The sequence below is a fragment of the Colias croceus genome, chromosome 10, assembly GCF_905220415.1.
Source record: "Colias croceus chromosome 10, ilColCroc2.1".
Taxonomy (NCBI): domain Eukaryota; kingdom Metazoa; phylum Arthropoda; class Insecta; order Lepidoptera; family Pieridae; genus Colias; species Colias croceus.
The window spans coordinates 8,753,001-8,774,744 of NC_059546.1; the positions used below are offsets into that span (position 1 = coordinate 8,753,001).

At 30.5% G+C, this 21,744-nt stretch overlaps 1 protein-coding gene across 5 annotated transcripts in view; it reads left to right on the forward strand.

Annotated features, from left to right (window-relative positions):
* LOC123695234 (chaoptin) overlaps nucleotides 1-21,744 on the forward strand; it is a 49,193-nt gene that overhangs the window by 6,222 nt on the left and 21,227 nt on the right. For all 5 annotated transcript variants that reach the window (XM_045641019.1, XM_045641023.1, XM_045641021.1 and 2 more), the window contains exon 2: nucleotides 16,383-16,508. In XM_045641019.1, the coding sequence (XP_045496975.1) occupies nucleotides 16,506-16,508 (3 nt within the window). In that variant the 5' untranslated portion in view covers nucleotides 16,383-16,505. The remainder of the gene's footprint in view (nucleotides 1-16,382; nucleotides 16,509-21,744) is intronic.

Consider the following 21,744-nt stretch of genomic DNA (forward strand, 5'->3'; position numbering starts at 1 on the left):
AACCATGATTATTATTTAAATTTCTTGGTTCAAAATCTTTTATATTCAATAATCTTATAGTACGATATATTTTAAAATGGATAGATACAAAAGAAAGTTAATCAAAAACTACAGACTACTGTTTCTTTAAAAACATGTCTCCACGCGGTATGTTTACTAATGCCTTATGACGCAACTGTTCGGAAATCACTTTCACTACTAAAAGAGTGAAACCAACTATTTGGACCTTATTGCTTTCTATGAGCATAGAAATGATAATTTTTTAAACGAATTTACGCATAATATTAATAGTTACTATGAATATTGCTGGTCGTGTTCAAATTATTATTATCATCATCATCATCAGCCCATATACTTTCCCACTGCTGGGACACGGGCCTCCTATGGCCATAATCCACCGCGCTGGCCAAGTGCGTGTTGGCGGATGACACATGTCGTCGAACTTTTTAATTCTTCGACATGTCGGTTTCCTCACGATGTTTTCCTTCACCGTTCGAGCAGTGGTGATGTTACAACATGCGCAGATAAATTGAAAAATCAATTTAATTCCTGCGCGCTCGCCTGGTCTCGAACCCCGGACTTATCGATTCGAAGTCCGAGGTCTCACCACTGAGCCACCACTGCTCTAATTATTATTATGTTGCTATTAAAACAATACGAATAATTTTCCATTTAAAAATGACATTTTTATCATGGAAATAATAATAAATAAATAAAATTATCGCTCTTTTATTCGCTTTTTAATAATTTTGAAAAGCGGCTCATACTTTCTTATTTTAATTCCGAAAATGATAGAAACTTGACATGGCTTAAATTAAGAAACTAATTGTTTACCAGTTATTAACATAGGTATCTGAATACTTCTTTTAGAACGTTTTCAATTTTCATAATAATATGGCCAATGGCCATACACAAATACAACATTTAAAAAAATAACGAAACTTAATTTAACCTCCGTAGTCCGTAGGCATTAAAAGTTCACACAATACAACCGCAAACATTACGGATTTTTTTTTTCAAAAATTATGTTAATAATCTATTTAATAGTGTAAAGAGAATCCGAGTTGATTGAATATTTTCATACTTAACATTCTTCAGTAGATACGAAAAAGCTGTTCATATTGCTCACACATGAACAGCTGCTTTCTTCAAAGCAAGTGGTCAATTCGTCACCTGCTCGCCCACGCTCTGATTAGTGCAATTACGGCGGCGCCTACCACAGACTAAACAATTATTTCATTATCTGTGCAAAGGAAGTTACTCATAATTTATGTCATTCATTAATGCAGTTGTGGTTTTTTATCTGTGCTTATTCACGTCATAGAATGGGCAGAGTAAATTAGACTTAGAGTATATATACTATCTATAGAGTGCGAACAACCAAGTGGGAACAGTAGGCACAGGTGGGAACAACACGACGCTCCCGCCGCGAGCGCTCGCAGTCGTGGTTGAGTGCTCACGAAGTGCATTGCTCTAGATTTTTTTCATATTTACGAATAAACGTGGTGAAATGTGCAGTTCTATCTTGCAAAAACGATACTAGAAAATAAACAAAATTGAAATCCACTATCAAATTTCATCAGTAAGTCGATTGTTTTACATAATTTGATGAAAATAAATCTAGCATCGCGGGGGTGAAGAGTAGGTGGGAGGCGGACACGTGCAGGCTCGCTCGCGCGCCTCACTGCCGCCACGTGATCGTAGTGATGTGACCTGACCAACGCTGTACTCGATATAAAGTTTACTAGAAGAACTATATTTTAACAAATTATTTATTTAACTTTAAAATTAAAACTCTTTTAAAAATGTATTATAAATAAATTTGTGGTGTGTTTTGTATGATACACTTTCTAAATTATGAATGCGAATGTATTATAGTGTAAATGTAAAGTATGTAATGTTACGATATATTTTCTGAACCGCTAAATTGATTTTGAAGATTTTGATAGTAGAATGGATAAAATTGAATAAAAAAATTATTAATATTATTTATTATATTATTATCATTTTAAATTATTAATTATTCCTTAATATTTTTTACCATTTTTAAAACATTATTATTATTGTTTGATTTATTATTAAATAAATAGCACTAAACCCGAACTTTTATTTTATTAACTTTATTATTTAACAAGTACTCACGTTTTTCTGATATTCCAATCAAACATATTTTTTAAAGTACTTATAATTAATACAAGAAAATTTCTTATATAATATTTAATATTCAAATGGAATAAACAAACTTTATTCAGTTGGTAAAAAAATTTAAAATTACATATTTATACTTTATTCATATATTTTTCCTTTAATAACTTATTGAACATAAAATTTACTTATGATACATATTTATTTACATAACTTATCGATAGTTCAACACGCAATTGATATCTACCCATCCCTATTTGTCACACACACATCTATATAGTATCTATAGCTCATCTGCCTACGATGCGCACTATGCAATTTGTGCAATACACTCGCTCTATACTATTGTAATATATACTCTAAGAAATTAGATAATTACACGTGTTCATTGTATGTGGATTAGGTCCTTATCAATGTACCTATGCAACATTAAATTTTAAATAGCAATACCTGGTATCTATAAAAATACTTTCCATTCATGAAAATTAAAACAGTTTAAACAAGTAACCTATAAACAACAGCTTCAAATACATCGCATTGCTTATATTTGTAAAACATTTGTAAAAACAATGCAAATAGTTCCGTCGAATCTTGCTCTATAAGATTTGCATTTCGCATTTTATGCTTTTCTTTATGTTGGCAATATTATCTCGCGAATGCAGTGAAATTTATTTTTTACATCTCGTTTTTATCTTGCGAAATGTCTTCCGATTCTTCTTGGTAATAAAAGAAAAGTTTAATTTTCCAGAACTTTAATATCGGGTTCATATTTTGTCCTTATTTTGAATCTGGCTCGGCTATTTACAAGAATCCATTGCAGAAAAATATGAATAAAACAATAACCATCTTGCAATCCATTTAAATACTGTATACAATTTACTGAACATTGTGATTACAAAATATTTACAAAAATGTATTATTTAAACTGTTTAAATTAAACAACATGAACTTATTTGACCTCTCGACAAAACACAATCAATACATTCCTACTTAAAGCACAGATTACCAAATACTTATACGTACATAGTTACTTACTTCATAAATGTTCATAAGTATAATTAGTAGGTATTCTGAATATATAATATTTTGTCCAAAATATTGTGTAATTTATAAGATCTCAAATCTAACCTAAACCAAAACAAAATACATAAAAAGGACGTGTTAAATGTAAACAATCAACGAGGATTTGTTGAAAATTAGTTTTAAGCTGAAAACATCTTACTTTACATGTTATAATAGATATACCTCAGCATCTCTTTACGCTCAAGTTTTTCTCCGCGACAATTTTGGTGAACAGTTTACTAGAGAATTTTTCCCATTGTGTGTATTTCATTCAAAATGGCCGCCCGCTTTCACAGCTCGGCTTAATATTTAATTTTTACGAATCCGCTCGAACGCATTGCAAATTAATATCCTATAAATTTTTCGATAATGGCTTCTTATCCGCTTCTGAATTCTTTTGCGTTCATTTTTTCTTTTGTTTTATAATTAACATTCTCAATTTGTTTTTTTATTCCAGTGTTTTAACTTATTTTTATAACTTATATGCTTCAGTAATTACACAGCGTATCCTCTTTCTTTTTAATTTATGTACATAGGTATATGCTGCTTATTTCATGATTGCATAAAATTAAGAATATTATGTAAAATCTTTAGATCATAGCTAAATTACATTACAGCATTTTTACACTATACGTTCAAGAAAAAAAATGTGTAAATACGCATTGAGTATTTACATATTTATGTAAATTATTACATTATTTTTTTAAATCTTAAAAAAATATAGTAGGTAAGCTACTGTACATATAATATATCGTCATTTAATCATTAACCAACTAATCAAATTTGTTACCAGAGGGAAATAATCGTACAACTGGCACTTTGGAAAATTGACAGTGATAACCAATAAAAAAAATATGAACGTAAAAGCGCGGGAACGATTTGACATTTTTAATAAAAAGCGGGTGCGTATAAAATGTTTTAATAAATGCGAGTTCTTAATTAATATTGCTTAATTAGAATTTAGAATTTAAAAATATAAGTCGTTTTATACAGTGAATGAAGACATATTATACCTATGCAGTTCTATTCAAGAACGTGTTTGTGCATTAATACTGGAAGACGTAATTTACATCAACATTGCATATTACGCCTGTATATTATTATGTTGACCCACAAAGCAATGCAACTTGTTCTACGACAAACGTGTAAGTAATTTTGATCTTTAAGTCAAGGTTGTTAATACCATATTTCGCTTGAAGACGGTGGGAAAACTAGGCAACCTTAGTTTCTGACGTGAAAACTCAGCAAGTTCAAGACTTCATTGTGTGAATAAATATAGTGTTTCCTTGTTCTTTGGCCATTGTTACGTTATTTAATATAATATAATGAAAGGCATTGTATGCAAATGAAACAAGATTGGCTTCTAGCAGTCGCGCATAAAAGATAAAATCAACAAGAGATAAGACAAAAAAATACAATAGATTCCCTTCCGAGACCTTTTCCTATCACGTATTTTGAAACTCAATAGAAATTCAATACCAAAAGACTCCCAGTGAACTCGTATAACTAAACGATTGTTCAAACTTTCTTAATCAGCTCAGAACTAAATCAATTCCGAGCCAATGCGCTCTCCGATTTGATTCAACTAATATCGAGTAAGTAGTGAAAACTTAAGTCCATATTATGAACTTTAAAATTATCGGGCATTGCTTAACGATTATATGTTTGAATAACTATATTATGTGTATGTTATGAGTTAGGTCATAATTTTGGAAAATGGCTAATGGTTTCAGTCCATATTTTTTGGCTTAGGTAATTATGGTATTTCTCATTTGATTTCAAAGGCCAAAGCAATAACAGGTACTTCGTAAGAAGGAGAAGTCCTTGAGGAACCTTTTTGGTATAAAATTCTCCTCTGCTTGACAAACTTTTTCTGATACAAAGGCTTTTCAAGCAATCAGTATTGCATAACAGAACTTAGTAGATATTTTTGTGTTCGTAGTATCCATCGGTAAAACCAAATCCTGTCAAATCAAAATCTACCAACCTATTAAAACTCACACGTTACTGTTCCTAGAAAATGGTTTCTGATATATTCTAGTTAATTACATCATACAGAAAACCGCCCACGGACGTGTTCTGTAAACTCAAAAGTTTTGATTAATAACACGTCTAAGGGTCGCGTTCAGCGATATGTTTAAAAACTAATCTAAAACTTTTATCGTTTCAAAACTCCAACGTGCAATGAGAGGGGCTCGGGCCAGGGCTGTTAGTGCATTTATTAATACATAATTTATGATTTCCGTACACTTCTCAAAGTACTTATTTTAATCCAACAGTTGGAATACTTCTCGAAGTAATTTAATTAAATAGGAAAAACATATTTATTTCTTCAAAAATTTCAAATGTTTAAATTTTTTTTGGCTAAATAACACCTTTCACATTTTTACATTTTACACAACGTGTGGTCGATATTGTCATGATAATGAAAATAACCATAGAATAATGCATACTAAAAGAGAAGAATATAAATACTATTTCCCTGGTGCTTTCCCTCACCTCATAACTACAATTTCTTCTTAACTCTCAAGTTGACAACCCTATTTCAAATATACATTTATACAGACAGAGTTTAACCTTTACCTTTTGCCCTATAAAATTTACGGGTCATAGCGGCCTTAATTTGGGATTAGTTGCACGTGTATTTGTCACAGCATTCATGCAACGCTTGAACGGTGACTAAATAAAAAGGTAAATTATAGAGTACTGTGTTAATTAACGTGCTCTTAATTTAATGTTTCACTTTTTAATGATGCTTCGTAGGTACTAAACGTAATATAAAAATGTAAACGTAATTTAACATTTATTATAAAAATGTATATGGGCAGTTTTGGCGGGGTTTTAATACAATTATGTGTACTTATAATTATTAATTAAACGTTAGTTGAAACATGAGACAACTCCTTGGTCCTTCATAATTATAAATATTGTATAAGCATTAGAGTAACATTTCAGTGAATAAATTAATCACTAAAAAGATTAATATTTAATCTATACATATAATAAATCTGTAGAAGGGTCAATTCTGTACATTGAAAATATTGAAAAAATAAATACCAGGGGGTGTTACTGGATCGATACCAAACCCAAATATGTGATTAAAAAAATTTTTGTCTGTCTGTCTGTCTGTCTGTATGTGAAGGCATCACGTGAAAACTAACGGTTCGATTTCGATGAAACTTGGTATAATTATACCTTATTATCCTGGGCGTAAAATAGGATACTTTTTATCCTGGAAAAATACGTAGAAAAAAATTTATCTTAATTTTTCAGCTTTATCCATAGACGTTGTTCTGTAGAACCGCGAACACACGTTGCGTATGATTATAGGTCTAGCCGTATTTGGGTCCAATAGATATTTAAAAGGCATGGCATGCATGGCATTGTCAGAGTTACTCAAAATGGAGAAATAAACCATCCACGCGAAGACCGACATCCGCGCGGACGGAGTCGCGGGCGGAAGCTAGTATTAACTATGTTCCTATATCGTTATTATGACATAAGAATAAGGAAATATTATGATGGGTTTTTCTACCCGGACGATATTTAAGGAAATATGAATTGTATTTCTGCCCGGACGATAGGTTTGCCCAAATTAAAATTCCATTAAACAGCTCTTAATTAGCACAAACTTTATAAAGGTAATAATGAATCGGATTACACAGAAACAATCCAAGTCTAACGCGATCACAATACAGATACTTCGTCAAGTTTCCACTAATTACGCCCTCATAAATCCTATATTATCGACCCACGGAGTCGTTAGAAAACGCTGGATTGTCCTTTTCTTCCCAATTAACCCCATTTAGAGCGTTATTACACCGCCGCCATTTTCTCAACCCAATAAATAATAAAACGTCATTATTTTTATCGCGACCTCTAAACATGAAAATATAATCGTCTTTGCTAAATTGTTATTAGAAGCTCGGCTTAATTTTGTTTGGTCTTTGAAATGTTATGATATTATAAAAGTATTTTACTTATTACTTTTGTACCTTTCAATTTTTTTCACATTTACGAAGATAGAGCTTTTATTAATTCAAATGTTAGCTACAAATCGTAACTTTCTCAAATTATACTTGAAAATAATCACATTTCTATTACATGTAAGTAATATGAATGCATTATATTTGCAATTTAATTAAAAAGGAAATTATCAATTAATGGAATATACCAATTCTAATAAAAGTCATTTAAAATAAAGTACTCGATACATAAATGGAAACCTCTACGCCAGATAGAAATTACCTAGGAAATCAATTTCCACTCTAACAATTCCACAATTCCGACAGGTCCTTTGCGTCTCAGGAAACAGAATTAACTTCGCCTGTCTGTTGCACTCTATAAACGCTGTCAATTGCTTGATTGGTCTGACTCAGAACTGAATGTCAATGCATCGGAATGTAGGGAATCGATTATAGTGTATTCGATTTTTGTATCGATTTTTTATTTGACGCGTTGATGTGACTTTATTTTTGAACTATTTAGAGTTCAAAACTAATTAGTCTAATTGAAATGAGATTATAAATTATAATCAACTATTACGAAATTATTTCTGAATATTGTTGCTTCACAATTGTCAAATTGAAATGGCCCAAAAACACCTATATTTCAGTGGCATAATAAGCCGGTGGTACAGAAAAGTCCCGTCCATTAGTATGCCACACTAACCCGTTGAAAACAATACCTTTTCTGCTTATAACGAAAGCCGTAGCACAAAGGAAATCCATTTAAAGGAAGCCATACTGTCATCAGAAGTGGGACAATACGAATTTATGAGCATATAGATAGCATGTGTATTTCGACCTTAATTACTCGTAACTTTCTTAGTTTTAAAGTATTATGTTATTGTTGGAATTACTAACGCTCTAATTAATTTTAATGGCATAATCGGTGGAGAACCTAACTTGAAGGTTTTTGGCACGAAATCAATATGGATTGTACCGTTGCGTAGCAATTACAAGTCGATGGAAAAGTAAAAGGAATTACAGTATTCTTCTGTTGTGAATTTCTACCCACGATTATTTTATTTCCATGACAACAACATTGGGCTCTCCAGGTTGAATCAGAATATAAATAGCTTTTAGCAACTTTTATTTATTAGTGAAAAACACAGCTCATAGATACACATTAATAACAAAAAATAAATAAGTTACAAAACTCATTCTTAGTTTTGACAATGGAGGAAATTTACACGATCCAGGTCAAGTTTTGATACAAAAGACAAGAAATAAAATCACGACCGTCATAACGAAAAAATGAATCCAAAATTTTATCTCTCATATAAAAATAAAACCATGTCACTGCGACGGCCTAATTCTGCGAAAATAGGCAAAATCTATCCCTAAGCTGAGATCCCTTCTTGTGCCTTATCATTTAATCTAAGTGCTAAACCAGGCATTGACACTCTTGAAGAGATTTATCCCGATTAGTTCGATAGATGACATGATACTCAGCTCTAAACGTGATCAACTTGTGAAATAGCTTTTGTTTAAGATGCTCTGATAAATGGAATGGGAGTTAAGCGTCGTTTTTTGGTTAACATTGTTAATGGAATTTGGATAATGATGATTAATGGAATTGCCTGTTTCGAAAACGCAAACATTTTAAAATTAGATTGGAATTAATTATCTGGCGTCTAGTAAATGGCTATTATCCGTTTCCATTTCACGATGTATACGCGCGATAAATATAATAATTGCAATAAAAAAAGAACCACAATTTGATTTTTTAATTTATACAAATGAAGCATCTGTAAACACCGAATAAGCAAGACACAGTGCGAAGAAAGTATCACTAATATAGCTCATAGGTATTATAAATATTTTGCCTATTGTTTCTTCTTGTGACATACATATAAATAAGATACATTAATATATTGTAATTGTTTAAGGCGTGAAACATTACAACACTAAACCATAAGCAGAAAATCCAACAAATATCTAACTTTCCTTGAAAATTACCTTCGTCATGTTGAGTGGGATATGGGATGGGTAAGCTATTTATCAGGCAGGTCGGCTTTTATTAAATTTCGTCCATATTTCGAAGAGTTAGCAGAGTGAATACGTTTACGGGACTACCTTTTAAATTACGCACGCATAAATTTCATTGTAATATTTTTGTATCACATATTAATTTTGGTGTGAAAATATCGACAATGAGTTGGTACCAAAGTTGGTACTATTAATTGGAATACTCTCGTAATATCTTGTATAAATCTTGTCGAAGCGTATTTCTCAGAAATAATATTATGTCTATCTACCCATACACTTATTGATTACTTGAATACTGATTCCGATAAAAACTTTTCTTGGTATTACATTACATTGTAATATTCTTCTAAATATTCTTAGCTAGTTTTTCTTGGTTCTTTAGCTTTATTTTTTTCAGAGGAATATGCTTAAGTTTTCGTTTTATTATAAAAAGTATGATATTGTATTCGACGTTGTATCGTACGTATTGGATCGTAACGATAAACTATAATATGTAAATTACAGTTTTACTACGAGTGTTACGAAATAATCGATATGACACACTTTTGACGCCCACACAGCCTTTGAAAAAAAAACAATAAGGTATATTTCTCAATACTATATAATTATAAATGGATTACAAGTTAATACTTTAAATAATTTTCACTTCATAACATATCTCTACATAATATTCTGGTATATTCTGAAACTAGCCAACTATGTGTAACTAAATATAAAAGAGATTTATTACAATACACGCTAACAGAAGACTTCCTTTTCTATCACCTATCATTGTACGATGGCAAGAAAGATGCGACCGCCGACTTTCTACCTCCGGAGTCCTTTTGAAACTGGATAAATCCCTATTCTAAATATAGTATCCATAGAAACCCTTGCGCACTACTGGATCAAAAATCAAATCATGTTTCTATACATATCAAGAAGCATAAATTTCATATACATAACGTTACAATTTATGTAAATGCTATAGAAACAAGACTACAATTTCCCACAGTCTTGTTTTAAACTTTTTAGCGGCTTACGAAATCATATGCTTTTTGTTTTGATTACCTACGCAAAATGGTAGCTAATAAATAAATCTAACATTTTTCCTCAGAAATTTTATATAGCTCAAACGTTTTTACCCTCTTATATTCACGTCTCATTCTTTATTTTACTATACTTCAATCACAAAGCGGCGCAATCAAAAGTTTTCCTTACATATTTTGTTCGTATTAGAAAAATGCGTGGCAAAAAATTTGGCCACCTTGAAACTCGGGTCAAGGCAAAGAAAGCTGACGGTGTTTGCTCCACTTACCGTATTTACATAAACTAATGTTTATATTTGAATCAATCAGTATAGAGTATTGTGAAATTGTATTTGAGAAGCGCATTGCTTACGGTGTATTTTTGTTACGTTTTATTCGTATTTTTTACTCACTCTGAAGTCGTATTCATTATTGTATCATGCATTTTATTGTTTTTTTTTTTACATTTAACTAAAATTTCAGTTGTTTTTATTTATAGATTAATGGTTAACTGTATCTACATACATTAAAATTTAAAATAATGCCTGAATTCCGACACAGTAAAATATAAATACGTAGAAAACAGATATGAAATGCATCTGCCAATAGAAGATACTTTGGGATTAATTAAAATAGCATTTTATAGAATTAATAATTTTTACACCGACCATCAACCAAAGAAATGGTTCTATTAATAAACTTGCAACCATCTTAGATTAAAAACATCCAATTCAGAATTCCATTTTAAAAAATAAACATTCATTATTTTACTTCACAAGGTATAAAATCTTCACACGCACTCTGACCTAATTTCTTTACCCACGTCTAATGTACGTAAAATAACGATTCCATATTATGTACCTACCTAATACGGATTTAGTCGGACGTTATAAGGCTTCATTTCGTATTAATAATTATGTTGTAGTTTAATCAAATTACATTGTGACAACGCGGCTTTTGTTGTATCGAATTAAGGAATATGTTCCGATATTTGTGTAGTTTTGTCGACTGTACCTATTTCTTGATGATTCATCGTCCTTCAGAACTGCGATGTAGGTAATTGTGTTACGAATGTGATTATGTAGGAGAATTTACCTTAGAAGAGAATCAATTGTTTATTTATACCTAACAAGTTATCAATTATATAATATTTTATTTTATTAAACTTTCATTAGATAACTGAAAACAGGCACCTATTAGAAAACGGGTATCATTTAAGCTATCACCAATTTAATTAGCTTTGTGTTTCTTAAATAATAGGGTTTGTCCTAAAAATATTAGATCTGTCACCAAAATGTAATCACCAAACAATGCAAAATCAGTTCCACAATAAATCACCTGAAATCCTGAGATATAAGGTCTAGTACCAAATAAATGTTTTTGTATGTATTATAATAGGTGTGTCCTAATAAGTATTTAAGCAAACTAATTTAAACAGATCACCAATAAATCATATTATGTTACTAAAAGTTAAAATAATCAATATTTATTCTTCAAAATAATAACCACTAAATAATCAGCTCTGGTTTAATAGCTGGCTAATGGTTAGCATAATTGTAGATAAAACACTTAATTAAAGTTAAAATAATCAATATTTATTGTTAAAAAACAGTAATCACTGAATAATCGGCAATGGTTTAGATTTCGAAGGGCGCCCCCTTTTTCTTTTCTGGCCGCTAGGCACATTTTTTTGCTTCTGGTGGGGGGTTGGCCAGCTTTAAGCGTATGGCTAATCCGATAATATTATGTTTGCAACTTTGCACATGTCAATTTTTAAAGTGCGCCAATTTGTCTCCGCCGATTTGATCATTTTTTCATTAAAATTATAAATTGATGTATTAAATTGATAACGAATACTATTAATTTATTATCTGAACGAAATAAAATGTTACTACTGTATAGGTGACAAAATATCAAATAAAAAGGAGTCGCAGTCAGGGATCGATAATCGATTTATTTGGTGACAGATCTACCATTCTGAGCACAGAGCTATTATTTAAGTAACAAAACTGTTATTATAAGAACGAAGTTTATATTCATGTAATGCAATATAATTTTATTGGTTATCGATCTCTTATTTTACACATATATTAACATTAATTTGATAATTCATACCTGGGAACAATTTTTGTTTATCTGAGAACGAAAATATTTCGTGGTGATAGATCTATTTATTAGGTGATACAACTTGATGACAAATATAAATTTTGGTGATAGAAAATATAGTTCCCTTAGAAAACTGACGACAGTTTTTGTAGTCCACACTATTCTCTATTGTATTGAATTTGAAAACAATTCACAAACTTTTCACAATCCAACATTATCATGACGTAAGTATCTCTACATTATACACAACACAGAATCAAATCAGAAATACATTAAAATTGAATTGTCCGCTAAATATTCATCAGATTCTCATTTCCTTCGAAATAAATCGATACCGCTCGTTAACTGTGTGTAAATGATGTTTCATTAGTTTGATTTGGAATGCACTTGTGCACTGGTAGAAATACATATTTTATGTACCTATAGAATACGGTTTTTACCCGATTGCGAAAGGAGGGTTGTGTTTTTCGAATTTATGTGTGTTTCTTTGGCACGTCCTACAAACTAAACCGCTGGATGGATTTTTCCTTATAGGGTGCCGTTATAATCATCAGGATTGTTATAATGACTTTACACAATTAGACAATTAGGATTTATTGTTTTTATAATAATAACAATTCTTGTTGATGTAAATATCGTTGATGTATCTTCTGATATTTAACAATTTGTTATCATCAATCATCGAGTATACAGAAGTATACTGCAGTTACTTGAAGGCCAAATTGAAATGTAAATTAAGTACTTATATCTTGGTAAAACAGTAGGTACATCAATATCAAAATTATATTGAATAACTGTATTAGATATTTTTTTGGAAGGAATGCCTTAAACTTTAACTTACCCGTTTAAGCCAAGGTGGTTTACCTTCATATTATTACCATAATACTGTATAATTCAGAGAATTGCCTATTAATGACAAACAAGCTAGAAGTCATAATGATGACGAATATCATTGGTTTTATAATTTGAATCAATGAGTCATGAATGTTTACTAGCCAGGTAGTTATAGCACGTACTTGTGATTGCGTTTGCGAGTTTTCCTCATGATTCATAAAATATATAAATTGAGGTCTAGTAAATTATTACATGGGTATGGACATTCAGGAACGAATGTAAATATATTTTTACATACTTAAGAGTAAAGATGATATTATTACTTTAAATTTTATATTCACTGATAAAATAATGAAACTTTACTAATGTAAAACAATCAGGCACACAAATTTTATCAATTAGACGAAGGTATAATTAACGAAGATATTAACGATCATGATACTTAAAGAAATAAATCAATCGCAACCGTAAGCTTGATAATATTTAGGTGTTATAATACTGATTTGTACCTAGGTATATACTTACAATATTTTAAGTGAAATATAGAAAGGCGAAACCATCTTTTTCATTACTTAAACTTTCAACCACCAAAAAGCATCCACGATAATGTCTCATCTTTTGCTAATTATAAGATCACGACGTAGGTAATGTATTTCAAGGAGACAATATTATAGTATCTTAATTGTAAAACTTTCCGGTCTAATACACCATCTCAAGCGTAGAAAAGGACAGTGTCTTAATACTACTATTATCCTGCTTAAAAATTATATCTCCCCATTCTCAACCAGATATGAAACGCTATTAGGTATATCATGAAAAGCTGCCCATTTACATTGCGCTTTCATTTAGAAGAGAATAATGAACGTATATTACGGTCAGCGTTTAAATATAGTTAGTTTCACCTGTGTTATATTGAAATATCTAATATGAGATTCATTAACGAGAATGTTTCAGTGCTGTTGATTGAATTTCACGTTGTAAGCTTGCTAATTTATAATTAGAAATAATAATGATTACAATAATAGAGCTATTCGGTAATCAACTTAAAGTGGACTATTCTTAATTGAATTAAAGAAATTATCAGTGTTCGGTTCAATTGAAATAAAGACAATTTGAATTTGAATTCGGTTTAGCAGCAGGAAATATCGTATTCCTAGTCACATTCGCGGACCAATCGATTTTTTGTATTAATAGAATCGAAGTCTGCTATCGAATTAACTCTATCATAATGCTTATTTGACCTCATTAAGTGTAAATTGAACTTTTCATCACTATTCGCAAAGATTAGTCTGCGTGGTCACCTTGTTTTATGAAATTGTACTTATAACGTACATATAAAATGAATCCAATAAGAGCAGTAGGTAATGATTTACTTTCCCATTGTGCTTTGTAAACAAAAGGAAAATTTTATAGGGCAAGAATACACGAGCAATGGAGTCCCGGTGAGGTGACGGCCACTTGCCACGAGAGGTGTCTTTGTGTTTCCTTGAAAACAAAGCTCCTTTGAATATTGTAAACCACACCTAGGATTAAGAGTTGACTTTTTAACGTAAGCGGGGAAATTATTCTGTTACCGTGTTTGCAGTTTTATTGGATTGCACGATGCATATTCATGAATTTTTCAAAAAAAAATTTGCAGATAAGATTTTTGCGGTTTAGAAAATTATGCAAAGAAGTTTACTATACCTAGTATATTAGTTATGTTAAGAATACATATAATAATAATAAATGTTTAATGGTCTACTTAGAGCTTTAGTTCAACAAAGCGATAGATTGTCCGTTCAGTTTTCGTTGAACTTGAGCTATCGTATACAGACCTACCTACTACTGAAAATATTTCAAATCTAATACTTCAGAGCTTCATAATTTCACTTCATGGAAATCACCTTATCAATTTTCTTTTATATATCTAATATTAGAGAAATATCGAATATCATAAAAAGCTTTTCCTAAGATTTCAGTGCTTACACCTAGTGCGTAATACGAGAAAGTCATTTAACTTTCCACCTTGCAAAATGATAAGAGGCTTAACAAACAGCGAGCGAATGTACCAATGTTATATTGTATATTATCTACCTTTTTCCTTTGAAGTGCTTCCTTAGATACTTAAGTCGTAATATTATGTTTTCGCTATGAAAGGTACAAATTGTATTTAATCTGATTCTTTAACTAATTAGGGTAAATTTAAAACAATTTTATTTAACAAAAAAATTGTATAGGAACATTTTTTTTTAATAAAACATTTTTTTATTAATTTTATCTAACTTTTCCGTTTCATTTCGCTTGACTCGCTTATCGTTATCATGACAAATGTTCCCATTTTCTTAACAATTTCAAGCCTTGTTTTTACGAAAAAATAAGCGCATCTTTAATAGAACATTTTGTTTGTTCTTGTTCAAATCAATTATTAGGTACTATATAATAGGTAGTTAATTAAATAGAAGTCTAATTAGAATTTACTATTACTACTTTTTTATCTGATCCATGTCTATTAAAAAGCAATACTTTTTACAATTTACAATTTCATTATTAACTGCGATTCCCAATTAAATTTCTAATGATTTCCTGCCTTCCATCAGTATCAAAAGTAACATCAAAAACTATACTCGAAATAAATTAGCTATATTATTAAAATTAATTAGCAGTTCATTGAACTTTGATGAGCAATGTTGACCTAACCAATGGTAGAACAATGGCAAATGAATTTAGCACACATTATAGTAATTAGTATTACTGTCTGCCTTATTACATAATTAATGCCTAATTAATCAGCAATTACATAATAACCGCTCTATTATTATAAATAAGGGTTATGTTATTAATACCTACTTATTTATAATTAAGCTCTTAATACTATACGTCACTTGTCCACCTCCTCCTGTACATATAAGTTGTACAAATAGTGCAGAAAATCATACATTTAAAATTCTTGTGTTTGTAGACTCCTCCGAAACAGTTTGACCGATTTTCATGAAATTTTGTGTGCATATGGTAAACTCAAACATTTATTTATTCTACAACACTTTTGAATCGTCATTACATATTTTTAACATTTACTACCGATTCGGAACGCAGTAGGTATTTATGGAGAAGAAACGGCAAGAAACTCCATAGTTGCTGTTTTAACGTAGGTAGTAGGTAGGTTTAAGAATCGGACATCTATTTTTCATAACCCTAAGTGATAAAGGCAGAACATTTGCATGAATAACTTAATCATATTATGTTTTCTTTTCAGATTGGACATTGGTTCCCGGAAAGAACGGATTGGTGCCTACGAAATAGTGTTGATGTTTAGTGTAAAGTGTAGTGTGAGTGATGCTCATATAGTTTTATGGGAAAGTGCACTTAAATCGAAATCATGGTGAGTGTTTCTATTTTGTTTGTCTATTTATATTTTTATGTAGGTAAATGTTTTGTAGGCCTGACGCAATAATTTTAAAATAATATAAATATTATTCAGTGAAAAAATACTGGAGAGAGTTCATTTTTAAAGACAATAATTAATATCATTAAAAAGTTTCATTTTAATTGCTTACAAAGTAAAGGCTATTTCATAATTTAACAGACAAAAATAAACTCTTCGGTATTTCAAGTGAAGTATTTACACAGTCACTATTTTTAGAATCTGTAAAGCATTTAAAAATTAAATACTCAAACAGCTATGTTGAAAAATACCTTCTTTTAAAAAAACCTACTTCAAACAATTTGTTTAAGTCCAATTATCTGTTTTATCTAGGAAATAAGTTTTAATCTACATTGGCCCACAAGTGCGAATGTCTATTGATTTAAGAATAGGTGTGTAGTTTCGTTACTTAATGTACATGTATATTGTATAAGGTATATACTATATAGGTAGTACAATGTATGAATATACAATGTAGTACATAATCGATACATAGAACATACGACGTATTTTGCCATCGTGCTATTCTGAGCTAGCAATATGGATCGTAATTTGATCGTAACGCATCGAATCCTACGTGAATTCGCTTTGACTGATGTTCCAGTAAATATTAAACCTTACACGTATATTGAAAGGCTTTATGCATACGTGTATATCTATATGTACCTTTGTGCCCTGTAATGCTTTGTCTATTTGCATGTTCTATGTTTGAGTAATCCTCGGAAGTGTAAATTAAAAACAGGACATTGTAATATCCAAAATTCTGTTTTATTTTTCTTATATAAACTTAACATACAGTCAACATAGTAAATTACAGTGTTTTATAAGAATGTTATTCACGTATTTGTAAGGAGACTTTGTTCAGCCTTTCTACTGCATTTAACTGCGAATTTCTGACCGGTGTCTTAAAAATATTCTGGAACGTCATAGAAGTTTTACTATATTTCATAAAAAAGGTGATAAGTGAATTCCATAAGCCTATAAACTTTTGCGACATTTATGAGCGGATTGTCGACGGACGAAGTATGGGCGGGATTATAGCGAACTTTCCGTATTAGGGACATGGGTCAGATGGCCATTCAATTTCCGTAATAATACATGGTGATGTTTCCATTCAATTATCTTTATATTTCTTGCAATTGTGAACCATAATTTTTAATTTAAACATGCAAATGATCGCTTGTGTAATGCCTCGCATATCTATTATAAATAAATTATTAGAACATTCTATACCTATAGATTAAATATGTACCAACTAAAACATATTCAAGCTCAATAAACAACAATTAAAATGTACATATTTTCATTAAACAACTCATTTTACACACCCAATAAATAATAACGAGTTTCTAGCTAAATTACTTCACAACTTGTAGGTACCTTCGTCCAAAATTATTAATGTTTCGAACCTAACGTAATTAGGACCTTTGAAACGAGCCTAATAAAATTTAACGATTAGGCCTCGGCCTAACATAAACAAGATAGAAATAGCTCAGGTTTGTAGCAAAGAGTTTGCTGAATATTGCTTTACTAATGCCAATTAATGGCCAGCGTTAACTGAGTTGGTTAAACTAGGGCGCAGTTACCGGGAAACGAAGAGGAAGGTTTGTACTTTCTGTATATTCTTTTGTAAATATACTCGGACATATTGTAACTATACCCGTATTTAATATATTATGTCATAATATTTAGTGTAGTGTAGAGATTCTTCAAAATTTGACGCCCAATACACAAAAATAACATGATGAGCTAATTAAGTAAAGATTAACTTTTAGTGAATAATAATCTTATGTACCTACCTAGACATAAAATTTGATGTCAAAATTATTTTATTTCGTTTTATTCAATTATCAATTGTGCTTAAAATTATAAGCAGTGTCAAGACTCAAGACAAAGGTACTTGTTGATGAAGTTACAGACGAATTTTATAAGGGAATAACGACTTAGGTCTCAAATTAACTTTTCTTAGTACTTCAAAAGATGTACAAAAGAACCTCCTTTCTTACAACCTTCTTAATTTAATTTTATACTGTTCTTGAATAAAAAAGAGCGGGAATTAGCGTAACGTTGGCGAGGGAACAAACTAAGACTTTTTTATTGAGAAAATTTCTGAGAGAATTACTTCGTTTTCATTATACGACCCGGAAACTCCAGTTAGGCTCACGTTTTATTTTGTTAATATCTGCGGATCAACTTTATTGTGAATTTTTAATTCATAATTCCGAGGTTGAGCCGCGCAGTTTAAATTTATCGTTGTAACTTATGTTTTATGTTGGCGAAATTTTCGTATTTATCGTTTCAAAAGTAACATAAACAAATTCGGAAAAGGTACAAAAAAGATGATGTTCATATTTTGTAAATGATTAAAATGCGAAGCTTTGAATGTTTACAATTTTGTAATATTAAAATCCAAAATTTATTTAAGCCTACTCGTGAAATATTTAGCAGACTCTTCAGAAAATGTACAACTAAAATACAACGCAACATTCACTGCATTAAAATTTCTTTCATTTGCCAATAAACCTTTATACTAATTTATTAATTTTTAAAGTTAGTTAGTATTCCGTGCTATTGCTTTTTAAATAAGAAGGAAACCTTGAAAGAAAATTATTTATCTATTGTATACATTACTAGCGGTCCGCCCCGGCATAAAATAATTATCGAAATCGGTTCAGCCGTTCACACGTGATGCCGTGACAACGCGAAACGGGTTTCATTTTTATATATATGAATTATAGAAAATTAAAAAAAAGTGATGATTTCCATATAACTGACGATGAACTTTCCCAAGAAAGTAATAAAAGTAGCTTCTGCAAACAAAATCAAGGTAAATCAAATACAAACTCATCATGAAAGAACTTTAAAAAATTTTCCTTTAGATGCCTATCGAATATTGACTTTTTAACTCCGGGATTCATTTCACGCTTGAGGAAATGCTAATGTTTTAATTAGGAAACTTTTTCCTTTCGTCTTTTTCCTTTAAAAGCCCATTTTGCTAATCAATGAAAGGTCTCGTATGTTTTTCTATTATGAAAAGCTTTGATGGCTCTCTGGAATCAGCTTTGTTCAATCAGTCAATATGCTGAGTGTAAACTACTTAAATGGGATTTTAGCACCACTCATAAAGTCAGTTTTGTATTGCTTTTATATGCAAAAAATTTATTAACTAATATATATTTTTTTCATATATGTATACTGAAATACGTTTTTGTAGTGTCTTTGCGTATCTATTGTTTTCTTGTAGTGGTGCAAATAAAGTATTTTCATTCATTCAAATATAATATATTATATAGGTATATACGAAAATTTTGAATACCTAATTATGCTTCTCGGATTTACCTAACTGAATAATATTATTAGACCTATTTAGAGTAGGTAGTTGTTTTACCAGTGCATTTGCTCTTGTGCTTACCACGTTTGTCTTTTACTGTTTGCTTTAGAATTGTAGGTGTTATTTACATAGGAGCAATACTAATGTAATAAATAAATTAAATAGAATCACAAATATTTGGTCCGATGTATAATTTCAGGCAGGTTACAAAAAGATAAATTTTGTGAAGATTTTTTTTTTCAAATTTCACAGTAAGCCAATATCATTATTATTAATGTTCAGATTTTACTTATTTTCTTAACAATCCCCTATGTAATTATATCTAAATAAATATGTAAATTAATTTCTAATTCTGTGGACACCAAATAAATCCAACTTAACTACCAACAAAAACTTTATGACCGAATCTATGACGTCGTTAGACCGTAGTGAGATTTCTCAATAAAGTGACAAATTTCCTCTAAAATGTATTTTCACGCCAACCCATTGGGAAATGTAGAATTTATTGTACCGCAGTCAACAATACACGTTTACTAGTACAATGGAAATAAAACCTAGTGATTTGATTTTGTACTTTATCTTTTAGAATATAGAGTCTTTTATATATTGTTGAGAACATTGATTCGAAGCACGTAATCGCCTCGCCTGTAGGAAATAATATATGTTCCCGTAAATAGTTAATATACTACAATGGATGGCAAGATAAATGCAACCGTCATTTGTATCCTTGCAATAGTTATCTGTATTTATTTAATAGTAGCCGCTGTTAGCGGATAATAGGAACTATGTTTTATTGTTCAGTTGTAGAGAAGTTCAGTTTTGAATATAATTGAATGACAGTACACAAATAATATTATGTTATTTTAAACAAAATAGATATCTAGTTATAAAAACACATTTATAGAGGTCTATATATTTATTTTCTTATTCTTTTCTTGTCGCCATACGACAAGTGGACCAGAGCAAGTCGATAAATTTAAATGTCGTATTTTGGCTACTGAGAGGTTCAAGGATTTGAAATTATTTTAAGCATCAACTGACTCATATTAAGAGCAAAGAATTAAATACCAGAACAAAGTCACTTATACGATGAAACTGCCTGTGAATGATAATTATGGTTATGACCGTCTTAATTTTTGATGTTTAAATTGACCTTAAAATAACAAAAACCATGCAAGACACAGTGAATATTTTATATTTTTATGTCTGAAGGTGCTACAAAATCAATATTTGTATGAATTGTATGAGAATTGTATGCATAAACTTGATCTCAACCTCATATCAATTTATTCATAAAGAAATAGGTCACCTAATAAAACAACCAATAATATAACCTTAAAACCATACACGAGTAAACTCTGAGCAAATATGAATAACGAATATCAGTAACCATTGCAGCTAATGTAATATGAGCCAAATCAAAACACATTTCATGGAAACTAAAATGTTTTCTGCAGTCTTGATAAACCAATATTTATTCGAATAGCTTCCGCTATTTGCTCGAATGAAAGCAGACAACAATGAACAGCCTCTACTCAAATATCCAATTAATCGATTGCTCCATCATTGCATGATAGAAGAACGAACAAGCAAATCACAAACATTCAAGATTTAATTAGAAGCATTAATATCTAAAAAAGAGCGTGTGTGCCGAGCACACGTGTCAGAAGTGACATTTCTTTGGCAAGATCCAAAGATACCAAAATCGTCACCTTACTCCATGACGCAACTTTGAATTTTTACTCTCAACGCGCATAAAGAAGTTTCACTTCACAAAGGTCAAGTTCCAGAATCGAAAAAGTTAAATTAGATTTTCGGTCATCCGACGAATGACTTTTAGCGTTAAGGATATTCAATTATGAG